Source organism: Labrus bergylta, chromosome 4 (assembly GCF_963930695.1).
Source record: "Labrus bergylta chromosome 4, fLabBer1.1, whole genome shotgun sequence".
NCBI lineage: Eukaryota > Metazoa > Chordata > Actinopteri > Labriformes > Labridae > Labrus > Labrus bergylta.
The window spans coordinates 26,986,128-27,000,525 of record NC_089198.1 but is presented as its reverse complement, the minus strand read 5'-3'; the positions used below and the strand labels follow the sequence as shown (position 1 = coordinate 27,000,525).

Below are 14,398 nucleotides of genomic sequence, written 5' to 3'. Positions count from 1 at the left end.
TATATTTTGGCTACAACGAACATGCAGTTTACATTGGTCAGCTATGGAAATAACCTTGATATAAAAACCTTGGTGGCAGTCTTTCACTCTTCTTTAGCTTGTTATAAGATGGACTGAAATAATCTTATTCCTGATGGCCTTGGTTGCTATTGTAGGTTAAAAAGAGCATCAGGAATAAGATTATTAGTATCTACTGTACATAGTCATGTTTAATGGTTGTAGCACTGCCTCCTGGTAGGTGTCAGACAACATGAGTTACAGCCCACGGCAAAGGCCTGTTTTAACATTTTTCCACTATTGAACATGAACTGGACAAGATCAGCAAAGAGATGAGTTATTGCTTTGTCCACAGAGGGCGCCAAAATCAACGCAAACCAAAAGTTCTTCAGAGGAGCTTTAAAACTTGATAACTTTAAAGTGATGGCTGTCTGGAAGAAGAAACCCATTTAAAGGAGTTATTTACATCTTTAGATTTTTGGTTTAGGGTTCAGCTGGTCTTAATGCATTTTTAAATCACCATTGTAATCTCAATTTTGTACACATATTGAAATGAGACATGTGAAGCTATTATCTGCATTTTCTACACAGTGTATGAAGGGGCTGTGCAAAAACAACCACAGGTGGTCTGAGCCTCATTTTCTTCACAGGCAGAGTCATTATCCTGCAAAGAAGGATGCTAATAGGACGGATAAGAAACCCTCTCTGCTGCGTGCCTGTGATTTGGATGCTGCTAATTAGTCCCTTGTTACACACACATTGTGATAATGACCTGCATGAGACTGGACACACTCTGCGCCCCTCTTTTCTCTCATATCCAAACACTCCCCCTTTCCACCCTGTCTCCACTGTTCCTCTGCTACCTGTGGTGCCAGCTCTCCGTTGGTGATGATTTTGGCGATGAGGCTCCACTTTCTGTTGCTGGTGGCGTTGTGGATCATCTTCTTCCTCAGCAGCTCGCCCACGGACACGTACTGGAAGCCATAGCGCTCGGCAATCTTCAGGCACTGTGTTCCTTTGCCGCTGCCAGGGCCACCTAGGCACAGAGAGAGAGAGAGAGATGGTTATGTTTTGGGAGAAATGTATCGTGGTGCGTGTGAAATGTGTCTGTGTGAGTGTGAAACATTGCATGTGTGGGTGTGTGAGTGTGGGCGAGTGTGTGCACCAGGGGAGAGAAACCCAGACTATGTGAGACTTTTTTGTGTGAGGGGTTGTTTGTGACAGTGTGTGTGTCTCTCTTCGTGACTGTATGTTTCTGCTTCTGTGTGTTTGCAAGTTGAATTCTTTGCAGGGGAGGAGGGCAGGTGGGTGACGGTAGCAGATGAGACAAACAGGTGTGTGTGAACCTCCTACGTGTGCTAATAAATCCTCGTCTTTTTACCTCTCCTTCTCTCCACTTGAAAAAGGAGATGCAGAGGAGCAACAGCGGGTGTGGCCAGCTCTTAGTTTGACTCTGGATAGTTTAAAAAGCATCTTTATAAAGATCTTTCCTAATCAAGGTAATAACTGTAAATAAACAATATCAACATAATACAAACTTTATAGTAAAACAAAGTATAAACCCAAACAAAAGAAAGAGGCTTTACAAATAAGACAACTCAAACTGAATTGTTTTGTGTACACAATAATTAAAATCATAGAGGATTTGTGTTAAGTATTCGTCTTCGTCATGTCTGTGCCAACATCTACAATTACTAAACTGTTGTTTTGCCCAGGGGATTTTTGTGGCTACTGACACAAGCAAACTGAGTGACACATATCCCTTAAGGCTTGTCTTTTGTAGATGGTGCTGGTTACTCATCTTTTGTATTTGAAAAAGGTTATTTTTTAATGGTAGGATGTTTTGAGTTTGTATTACACAGTGATTATTCTGGCCCCTTTGCTTCTTGCCCAGGTATTCTATATATACCGGTATATATAAAAAAGAAACTAAAGCTAACACTTTAACTAATAAAAACTGAACTTCAACTGAGCATTTAAAACTAAAATAAAATTACAAAGCTTTTTTTAAACACAACAGAAATTAAAAACAAGAAGTCAAAATGAAATAAAATTTACAAGGAATCATACATGCTAAACCTGTAGTCTTATAATCACTTGTTTAAACATCTTAATGTTTCACTAAAAATTCCTGCAAAAATAAAAACTGTACAGGTCAAAGCAATATGAAATGATAGTTTGGATTGAGATTTCCATTAATGGTTCCAGTTATCTGGATTTCCGATCGCTGTTGATAGTAAATGTAGGCAATTGAAACAATAAATTTTTCTGCATGCAATAAGCCAAGTCCTCCTGCTATTTGAATAGTGCCTACATGTACCAGGATGCATTGCGTTTGAGCAGCTGCATACTTTACTATGTTATTTTGACTTTAAAGACGCAGTAGAAATCCACACTGAAATAGCTTGTTGTATATAAAATACATCAATTGAAGGCACCAGCATCAAATGTATATAGCTTTGCTGAACCATACCCGAGAAACCCAGAGAACATGTAACAACTGCAGGTTTGTCCACACTATAGGCTTTACTCTGATAGGTTAAAAAATGTGAAATTCCCCTTTAATGGTGCCAGATAGACGAGCTGTCAGTTTGTGATGAGGCATGAATAAGTGCCTGTAAAAGCCATCTGACAAACTGAACGCGGTTTTGCTGTTAGACGAACAGGATTTCAGAGGATTTCAGAGATGCTACAGTAACTACTGAAATGTCAAATCACAACAAAATTGCTTGGGGTTGAAAGGCAAGATGGAGGTCAAATTTGTCTTAGAACAGACTGTGCAGGTTACTTTTTCCATCTTGGAAATGGTGTTTGAGATTTCAAACATTTATAGTGAAATAAATGACTACAAATCAGTGTTCGTATAGGTCTATAGGTTCTATCTGATGTTATTTAGAAGGTTGAATAGTTATAATGAAGGTTGTGTAATGTGTTTAAAGGTCAATCACTCTCCCACTGTGTGCAGAAGCTTGTCAGGTGTGCAGATGTGTGAATGTAGGCACAGTTAACATTTCTTGTCCCTGTCTTCACACACTTACCTCTGTCACTTAGCATATAACAAAATGCACAGAATGAATGGCTCTGAATAGACTGTCATACATAAGGTCCAAAGCATCATGTTCATTCTCTGACAGCAGGCTTTTTGACCCTCTGTGGTGGGAAACCACGTCACATGACCCCGTGTGTGTGACGCACACTGAGGCCTTAAGAGATTGAGTTACTTTTCATGGCTGCTTTGTTTGCTGAAAAAAATAGGCAACTAAAAAACTCTAATGAATATCTAGTTTCTTTCAGCTTGAACAAAGCGGCAACCTCTGATGTTGAAAAATGAAGCCAATGTGAAAGTGCAAAAAAACTGCAGATCCTCCAAAGAGTCCACTTGAGGGCAGGCTCAAAAAACCGAGGAACCCCCGTAGAGCCAGTATTAAAATGTCCATTCTTATAGCAGAAATAAACATATTTACAGTCTGGTATAAAAACCTGATTTGGTCTCTAAAGCTCATTTTTATTATTGGTAAAAACTGTTAGAGGGATGATTTTTTTTATAACTTATATGATTTGATAATATTAAGGGTAAGAGGGTTTCATAAATGAGGGGGGATTTGACTTACAGGTGGGCGGGTTGTAGACCCCTGCATCAACTCAACCTCTTTTCGAGAGACGACTGACATGTTTTATACAGCCTGCTGTTGAAACAAAAGCAACTCGCACAGGGCTACGTCGGCCTCGCCTTAAACTTATCTGTAAGCATCTTCTTATAAATAACTAAGCTTTAGAGATTCTGGGGGGAATTTGATTTTTTTTTTACCTATGCCATAAGCCTTATGTTACCCTGTTTTATCTTTTGCTCATTATATTTTCTGTGTAGACAAAAGGACTGCTTTGCATACATCACCACAATAGAGATATTTTGAATTTAAAATGAAACCATGACAATAGAGAACATTATACACTAGAAGGGAAGAATTTCAAGCCAGTATGCTATCTGAAGAATGAAGAGCATTTCGGTAACCACATCTGTTTTTTACTTTTCTTTAACAGGTTGCCAAAGAAAATCCGGCAGTCAGCAGAAACATGTTCAAGGCTGAGGTCTGCACACTGGACTCAGATCTAGAGCAGCGGTGGTTTCTTCTACATATTTGGTAGCTGGTGCTGGATGTGGTGTGTTTGTAGTTCTTCCAACAAATGCTTCTGACCATTGGGAAATTAAATCTATAACTGAAATAGTGCGGTAAAAGCTAGGCTTCACTTCAATCTACATTTTCAAGAGAATGACCACAGTTTTTAACAATGTAACCATACAGTGTGGCTCTTGGGAGAGCAGTACAAATATCGACTCCCTTTCCTGTTCAAACAGTGAGCCAGTCTGGTCGTGGTTGTGTAGGAGAGGAAGATGAACTGCTGCCAACATCTTTGGAAAGAAGTCAAGTTTTAAAAGGAAAATACATGATTTTGGCTGCTGGCAGTGGGCCTTTTCTTTGTTCGGTATTAAGTTAGTTCTGCAAGACAAATTTAATTGGATAAAACTCATCCTGGGTTTGGGTCCAAAACGCCAGGCTAGCTACTCTATATACTAGCATTGATTACTTCCTGCTGAAGCTTCATGTTAAAAGCACATAGAGAAAAACACTCTTCTTGAAATCTACATGAGAAGAGCTTCTCCCAGATTTAAAAGCATCTCCTTTAAAATGCGTCCACTGATCATTTCTAACCTTGTCATTATTAAGGCCATCATCTCCTACTTAGTTTCACCTTTCAGCTCTTTCTATATATGTAAAGGAAATAATTGTGACACATTTGACAGCTAACACAAGCGATGCAGACGTACCATAGCTCAGTTTAGTTTAAAATAATTAGAATTTTGCGGGCAATATCAGCACCCTCGAACAGTCAACCTGAAATACAGTTCAAAGCCGCTGTTTTTTCACGATCTTCTCAGCTATCCTTGTAACTGGGGTTTCTCTGTTAATTTAAAAGATACCAATAGATTTCACAACATATTCTCAGAATGCAAACATGTAAGGTTTTCAGTGTAGAAAGGGGATCAGAGAGATATGCTGATGTATTTTTAGCAAATGTGCACTTTATCTTAGAGTGTTTCATAATATTTGACCTCATCCCCTCCCAGGCTCTTCCTGACCAAACGTATCTTTGTCAGTCTCTCTCTCTCTCTCTCTCTCTCTCTCTCTCTGCAAACCTGACGGACAAAAACATTTGCCTTGAACCTCCAAAGAGATGACAGCTGCTGCCCCCCTGTTCTATTCCTCTAAAATCTGGCACACTGTGCTCACAAAGACAAGAGCAGAACTGGCTTTGTGCTGCAAGGACAAACAACTGTCATCAACACTATAGCCAGAGTCCCGAGTCCACCCTGGGAAGCCCAACATGATGTAGCAGAAGCTTGTCATGCAGCTTTTAGAGATAAACCTTAAAGAAACTATTTTAAAGAGGGAAATCAGCTCAACCAGTGTCATTGCTCTTATTGCATGGCTGACATGCGTTATTTATAAGATTAATGAATGTATATTGTGGGTTAATGCAGGTCCATCAAGGAAATCAGATTAGGAGAGCGTGAGTGTACACAGTGAGTGACATGCCACAAAATCTCCCCCGCTGATACCCACAGAGAGAGGCGGGGCGGCGTCAAAATACCAGGAAACAACACACTGATAGTGCACACACATACACACAGAAGTACATTCCCATGCAGGTCATGTATTTTTAGATCAAAACTGAGGCAAAAATAAACTTTAATTTAGTATTTTGTTGACTTTTTTTTATATAAATGGATAAAGCTGCTGTTATGAGAAGCATTACGAGGCAATGGCTTCACTGTTTGTTTACATATGAAATGATACACGACCTTACCGTTTCTAATGGAAAACATGAGTCTGTAGGAATCCAGATTATGCTTCAAATCTATGAGACAACACTCAATGAACTATGGACTGTGTATATGTGAAGTGGGCGTAGCAAACATAATGTCCCCCACTGGTTTGCAGAGCACACTTTGTATCCTTCCTGTATCCCTTCAATATAGTCAGTGGTAATGCTAGTTGCAATGCTAAATAAACATCATGATTTAACAAAAAACTCAATCAGTTATGAATAATATCTGTAGGGATGTACACTCAGCATCTTGATTGTGCATTCTCTCTTTTTCTCTTTTTAGCATCATCCATTATCGTCCTCTTCCATCTCTTAGCCTCAGGCCCTCAGCCATTATATCGAGATGGGCTAATTGCCTAGTACTGTAAAGCAGGCAAACAGGTGATCTGTGTATTGTACTGTACATGGGTACATGTTGCTTTAAGCTACTGTTAGATAACAGCTAATGTTAGCATCAGGTGTTTTCTAATCGTAATATTTGCTGCAGTTATGTTGGACAGCAGCAATTTAAGATAGGAGTGGTTGAATGTTTCCTGTTGTGACTTATCTTTATCTGCCACCTGATGTCCCTCAAAATTTCCACCATCCGTTTCCTTTTAACTTGCTGATTGATAGGAAGGTGTTGAAACAATAAATACATACAAATCAGATTTGCGTCACTGATGTGATCTGCAATCTAGGAAAACTGCAGTAAAACATAAAAACAGCATTTGAACTTGACACCCTGAGCATGACATGAGAAGAAAATTGCTGCCATCTGAACATAGTGACTAGAGCCGTTTGTCATGTCAGGGGTATCATCCTTTTAAAGTGCACATTGGAAGACTGATTGTGTCACAGCAGCGCGTTGAAGGCATTCCCATTTTGAAGTTTCCATCAAATGTAGCCGTCAAATGTGGATCTATCCTCCGATCCTTAGTTGCCCATCATATCTTGAGATTCGTTACACGCCTATTTAAACATGATGGCGGACTTGCAAGCGATGATTACACTTTTAATAATACTTTGTTTCAACAAAGCTGAAAGAAACTAGAAACAGACATATTTAAAAAAGAAAAGGGGCCTGGAAAATTTAAATTATATATTAAAAAATAGCTTACATGAATTTAGTTACGTTAGCTAGTTTTGGTGCAGCTGCCAAGGTTGCTAGGCGACAGGAGCAGTTTTTAGAATTGAAAGGGTAAGGGCTGGAACAGCTGAGGACTCAGACAAGAAATCCTCTGTAGACCAGACTGTCTCATGTCAGTGCATCTACGCAGGCTATGAAGGCTATAGGGTCCTTTGTAGGCTGGGTCCTTTGAAAGATGCCTCCCTTGAATTGGGACAAAGCTTATGATTTATTTTGGATATCCAGATATCAGGATGGGGGTCCTGCCCAATAGAAAAAATGGACATTGGCTGCACGTTAATTCGAGAGGCTGTGTCCACCTATTGTCTACTATCCTTAATTTTTGCCTCTAAGTGTCAGCTGACTGTGATGTTTAGGGAACTTAAATATTTTCAGTATGAACATTTCAGATGTTTTTGTTTCCACGTGTTTTGCTGGTACTTTACCGATAACGAGGATGACTTTTGGTCTTGGTCTGGACGGATCAAACACCTCGTACTCCTCTATGAGCTCCGCTGTCTCCGACAGGTCTGAGTCGCTCTCAATGGAAAACTGGCTGATAGGAGGGAGGCGGTCATAACGTCTGTAGGGAAAGTTGGGACTGTCTGGCAACACTGGAAAAAACACAAACACACAAAAGTATCGGTGAGAACCAGTTTATCTGTTTTTGTCTGAAGCATTGCTGGAGACATGTTTTTCTCCCCACAGCCTGAAGATCTAATAAAACCTTTAAGGCCTAATGAATCCATTCACTCATGTGTTATGAGTTTGTCTGACAAATAGGAGAGTAATTGTGTGTTATCAATCAGGTACAGAGGCAAATCACAAGTCCCATTTCAGAACTAAAACACAAAACTAGATAGAGATAAGCCTGTTGGAACAAACAAATTGTTGAGTTTTATGAATAATCTGTGTTTGCTGGCAATTTGACTGCGGCTGCTTGCGATCAAAACACTAATTATGGCGTTTACTAAGAGATACAAATCATTACTGCCTGCTAGTCCAAGGAAGCAGAGCTGCAGATATTAAATGTTGATTCACATTTAATGCGGAGGATTGTTTTGATCATTTGGGTTTTGCGGAATCTAAAGAGAACAGATAAACTATGTTATAAAAATATATAATAACACACAAATTGTCCTTATTAAGATGAAAACATTTTGGAAAGCACACAAAAGATTGCAAATGAAAGCAAATACTGCACTGCCTGTTACAATCTACACCAGTTTCCCCCTGAAACAGTCAATCAAGGCAAGAGGGTAAACTTTTCACAAAGCAAAAGAAGTAATTGATTTGAAACATCACAGATTTGAGCCTCAGCCTTCATCCCAGAGATGATTTGTGTGATGTAAGAATATTTTTCACTGACTAGGCTGCAGCTCCCAGCAGCCAAGACGCTGCAGATGGTAAAGATTTCAGGCTTCTTTACAAACATGTGAGGATAAGTGGGATAAATGGGAATTTCTAGAAGCAGGCGGCCTTCAACTTTTCAAGAAGATTCTTCTTTTTTATAATCTTCTCTTCATGTATGCATGGTTCCTCTTCCTCAGTGATGTGCCTGTAAGCTATAAAATGCAAAACTCTCACACACATATCATTGGTCTATTTTAACCTCATGCACATCTCGGCCTTGCTTCATCAGACAAAGGAAGGTCTGTTTGAATTCAAAATAGAGTCAATTAAACTATGCAAAAGTCAAATATAATTAGCATATGAGCTTTGCCCATGCAACTAATGTAAATGATAAACTTCACAAGTTCATCTGACATTGATCTGCCTATCTGGCTGAATAGAGAGTATATGATGACTGTGTTGGAGTTTGGCCTTTCTTTAATTAAATCCTGTGGAGACTAAATATTTTTAAGATGCAATTTCATACTTCAAAAACAAAATCGTGACAACTAAAGGAACAACTAACTTGATTTCTTCTCTTTTCCAACCAATATAAGGCTAACGTGTTAAACAGTCATATTTTTCAGTGCAACATTTATAATTTCCTTCTTAAATTAGGTTTCATTCTATACAGTGGCTGCTAACTAATCCAACAGTCTGTGAAGGCTGCACAGACATGGTCATGGCTGAGAACAGCACAGCAGCCCAGATTTGAAACAGCAGCAGTTGTTGCTTCTACACTTTGCAGCTGGTGCTTTGGATGTGGTGTGTTTTTGTTGTTTTGGTATCTCAACAAACATTTCGGACCCTTTTGAGGGAACCGAATCAATCATAGAGTGGTGATGCAAACAGCTGCGATTCAAACTTTTCCTCTAGAAATCTCTCAAGGTCTTCTACTTGTTTTCACACAGTTTTTTTTACAATGTATCTACAGTGTGGCTCTGGGAGAGCAGTGCAAATATCGACTCCCTTTCCTGTTCAAACACGGATCCAGTCTGGTCGGGGTTGTGTAGGAGAGGAAGATGAACTGCTGCCAAGCATCCATGGAAAGAAGTCATATTTTGGCTTCTAGCAGCTTCCTTCACCCTTGATTAAATTAATCAAACATAATGGGATTAAACAGTGTTTATATACTTCTGTGTTTTAGGTCCACAGTGTTGGGTTGTATCCACCTGGAGGATACAAATTGATGCTGGATGTGTTTTAGGGCTACAGCAATATTAAACTTTTGGATTAATCTGCAGAATTATTTATTTGTATCAATTGGTCTTTTAGAGAAGATTGCCAACCTTCCAATACAAACCACCCATTCTTATATCTGCCACTTTTGACCTCTCCATCTGTGTTAGAAGCTTACTTGGCGGCCATTTTGCTCAATGGAGGAAAAGGGGAGGTACCCCTCATACCTCAACACATAGAAGATTGAATCCAGTCTCCTTCAGAAAGGGAGGTTTAAAGCTAATGTGGCTATATTACGACTCTTTATCAACTAAGGTTGTCTCATTTTGTGATGCTTTTTGATACTACGTGTTTAAAAAAAAAAAATACAATCTTATTTTGAGGACTGATAATGTCATAAAGAACCGAAGCTAATACAGATCTCAAGTTACAATCCGTACGTTGTCAATGTTTTTGTGCAATTTAGACAGTGTGCAGGAGTGTGCTTGCATTTTTTGCAATTAATTAAGTTTCAAATATGCTGGTTTTGAAATCCATAAACCCACTAGCCTGATAGTTGCAGCTTTTATGTGTCTTCACCGCTCTGTACACCCAGCATGCACTGCTCACCATTTCTGAAGAGGGACCTGCGTGATTGGCCGCCGTTGAGAGGAGGAAGTGACTTCTTCTCCTGTCCCACAAACGTATCCCACCGCACCTTGTCCGGTCCTCCGAGCTCGGTGACTTTCTTCAGGCAGCCCTCCAGGTACTCGATGGGGTCGTCGGGTCGGTAGTACATCAGACCTGTCAGCAGGCTCTGAAGACAAACATGGAGTGTTGAGGTACAGAGGGAATGTCAAGACGTTTGTTCTAGTATCACTACAAGTTTTATTTATGATGTGTTCTGCTGTATAGGGTTAGAACAGCCAGTGTTAATGAGGGGAAGTTTTGAAGTGCAGATCTGGTTGCCTCGGCTCCACCAGGGAAATGAAACATCTCATTTTTACAGTCTCCACAAAAAATAGACATCCAGATGAACTGAAATTATCAAGGAGGAAAGCCAACCACAGTGATGAATGTGAGGGCAAACTTGTTGCCAAAACACAAGACAAGTGCATGTTTGTGTGACATTTCTTCCGCACAACCCTGAATACATCACAACGATACCTTCCCCTGAGAATCCCTGTTTCATCTCCGCCCTCACAGTAGCAATCCCTCCAACAGCAGAATGTACTGCAAACACAAAGCTTCTCCCAAATGAAAACAATCTCATGTACTAATTTAACTGATTGATAATGAAGTGTGAGCAGTAGACTAACACTGCACTCCCTGATGATGGAGTGTCACCTCAGCTCAATTTCATCTGCCTGTAAATAAACAGACAGTGATTGCTTGCTTTAGCTGCATTACAACTGAGGATTGAGCTTAATTAAGGGTACTGGCCAATTTAAAAATCCCCTCAGGAGAATGAGAAATACTTTATTATTACATTTCTCTAGGTCTGTTGATCCAGCTAAATAGAGCAAGTTTGTAACGGCTTGCTTTGATTTCACTTTTAGCATCCGGGCTCATCTTGAATTATACCTCTTAAGACTTCACCTACAGACATTTTTAGACACCTTTTCATACTCCAGAGAGACAGGGATCTACCACAATTAGAAATAAATTGACAACAAGTAACACTGACTTAAATTGACTACACAAATTAAAAACTTTACTTCAAAGAGGAAAAAAAGAGTTGGCTTAAGAGACAGAAATCCTCTACTGCTATAAAATTACCACGAAATGAAACAAACTAAGAAGAGACACAGGTTGACTGTACCAAAAGAATCCCGCACAGAAAGAAACAAGTAACAACAACAATACAACAAACTACAAAGACAAACACACTGACCACAAAATAAAAGACGGTGAAATATGAACTCAGTGAGATGTCGTATGATTATGTTTCATTGCATTTACATTTTACTTCTAAAATGAATATTTTTTGTACTATGCAACAGCCCTTTATTTCTACTTTTCATGATAACAGACGGCATCTTCTGCTGCACCTCTGCCTCTATTGAAAAACAGTTCTGTTCTGGTGACGAGTAATTCACGGCTTCTCTCATTTTTGAGTACGATTTTAAAGTGGAAAACAAGTGTCTGTACACTACTATGTTGATCCCCTCAGTGAGACGCGCCGCCACTAACCATAAAAAGATGTATTTTGTATCATAAATAGTCCTCAGCTATCCGACTGGTGTGTTTCATCGGTTAATTTCTGTGTAAAAGAACACGCTGGGGAATCTTCTCGATCACCTTTCTTTTTCTCTTAGAAGCGCATCTCTCACCTCAAACAGTTGAGGTATCTCCCGCCGCGCGAGATACTCCTTGGCATCGTTGGTATTCATCTCCAGCCGGATTTCTTCTGAAATCACAACTTGTCCAGGGCGTTTTTTTTGTGTGTGTGTGTTTCTCTCCTTCAGTCGCCCAAGTGCCGTACGGTAACCTAATCTTTGTTAACGAAAGAAAGCTCAACACAGTTATCCTCTCAGTGCATTTTTGCCTCGTGTGTACACTTTACAACTGAATTCCTGCAGGCAATGCCACCGCGTCACCCTCCTCCTCCTCGGTGATGCGGATGCGTGACTCCTCCGTCTTCCCTCCTACAGCGCTCTGCTTCCAGAACGCGCCGTGTGTGTGTGTGTGTGTGTGTGTGTGTGTGTGTGTGTGTGTGTGTGTGTGTGTGTGTGTGTGTGTGTGTGTCTCTATGTGCGTGCGTGTGTCGCGACGTTGGCACAGAGTGTGCTGGGCCAAAGACGCACGCACGCACCTCCTCTGGTCACTGATCTAATCTTTGATTAAACACAAGTCATCAATTTATATGCAGAGTTCTGTATCTCTGTTATCTCTTAGTTGCTTTTATTTTGTTATCTCTGAATAAATCTAGGACGCACATTTAGGTCATTTTGAATCTTAAAAAATAATCTTTGTTTAGCTTTGTTTATTTACGTAGTATTTCTGATTTTTTTTTGTTGCATTTTTGGTTCACCATTTATATCATTTTTCCATAAATGAGACTTTTCTGTATTGATTATATAAACTTTTCACTTTTGTTATTTGGATATTATTGTCGTAATTTAGAAATTTGCATATTTTTGGTCATTGACACACTTGAAGGTCCACTAAATGTTTAAAGCTTTCAATGACATTAACTTTGTCAGCATATTTTTATTCATTGCTTTGGTGATCAAAAATAAACTCTGAAGCTTTTAAAATAGTGTTTTTGCCATAACGTGCAAGTGATGTTTATGACTGACTGACTGAATGAATGAACCTTTATTTCTACTAAGGGAATTTGCCTTGCACCAAGATAACTTGAATAATGGAAACAAATTTATTGCAACAAAAGCATGTCTTTCTATCAGAGCCTGGTTCAAACTGAAACATTGAAACCATCCAGACCAGCCAATTATAGCTACATGGTGGCTCACCACTAACTTGCATAACAATGTGAGGCCTGTCTTTATTTTTGGCAACGGATGGAAAACAAACAGTTTAAAAGTTCCACTGATCATGACAAATGCTTTTTTTAGGTAACACAAGTAAGGCCTGTTTGATTTCTTGGTTAGTCCCATAGGATTGGATCCTTATAGGCCACTAATCCTGTTGGCAACTGCACACCAGTTGATTATATCACAGAACAACATTAGATTAGCTCTGTGACATCACTTTGTTTATACAAATTCACGAATGAGCAAGAATCAGTCACTGCAGAGGACAGTAAATGATAATTTGTGAATCCGAAATGGAATACTGATTAGATTTATGTGACTGCAGACTATTCTGCTGGACTATTATGCATGTTTTTTTTTCTATTTGTAATGTGATGTATTTGTAAGTAGGCATTATCATGATGAATTCTGTGCAGAGTTATTGATTCTGCAAGAAGCAGCAGAGGTAGAAGGTGTCTGGAGAATTTATAGTGGTCTGTTGACCTGAAAGGTGCCCTGCAGAGTGTCAAAACCAATTTTAATACTTATTTTCTGCCACACTGTGTTGTTGCTTGTATGATACTTAAGAATTGCATCAAGGGTAACTTTAAGGCTGCCATGACACTTGCATTGCTTCGACAGTGACATGACATTCAACATCTGCTGCCTGTGATAGTCATGTCACTTCTCATTGCAAAGGCTCTTACCAATAAGCTTGAGAGGATATTTGAACATGAGGTTTTGATATATATATTTCAAATTCAGATCGGATCAAAGGGAAATCTCAAAATATTTTTTGTTGGTGTGTCAAAAATGATGAACAATGATGATGTAAAATTTCCTGATTAACAATCAACTTAAATAATTATTTTTCGGCAATATTACTCAATACAACTCCAGATTTTCAGATCCATTTATTTATTTCGGTTACTTATATTTATGTGTTGACTTAAACTTGTTATGCAATGTATTTTTCTCATGCATATCTAGTATGTATCTGTGATTTATGCAATTATTGCTTTGGAAAAATGTTTGACCAAGCTATAAGATTTATGTACTCTGTATTTTAGATGGGGGATAAAACATGTCAGAATATTATCCTGACCATAGACTGCATGGACTCCAAATAATATCTTAAACAGTCTATGCTCTGACCTATATTCAATTTAAATGATCGGATAAATATGGTGTTTTAAGTGTCTTTTTTTAGAGATTGTGTAAAAGCTTTGCCAAAATACATCTTGGCATTTCACCCTGAGGTAAAAAGCAGCTTATTTGGATCTTACAGGCACTTTATTCAGTTATAAATGATGTTTTTTCCTTCTCGACCTCCTCAATATATGTAAGATTTTATTTTGAAGCGTCTCTTACCGGAAGC

The 14,398-nt window shown here is 39.0% G+C and overlaps 1 protein-coding gene across 1 annotated transcript in view; it reads right to left on the bottom strand.

Moving 5' to 3' along the window:
• Nucleotides 1-12,195, bottom strand: part of ak5 (adenylate kinase 5) — an 85,414-nt gene extending 73,219 nt beyond the window's left edge. Inside the window, exons 1-4 of the mRNA XM_020629264.3 lie at nt 11,878-12,195; nt 10,175-10,361; nt 7,441-7,608; nt 861-1,033 (exon numbers count right to left, since the gene is read on the bottom strand). Of these exons, the coding sequence (XP_020484920.1) occupies nt 861-1,033; nt 7,441-7,608; nt 10,175-10,361; nt 11,878-11,937 (588 nt within the window). The 5' untranslated portion in view covers nt 11,938-12,195. The remainder of the gene's footprint in view (nt 1-860; nt 1,034-7,440; nt 7,609-10,174; nt 10,362-11,877) is intronic.
• Nucleotides 12,196-14,398: the final 2,203 nt, after the last annotated feature.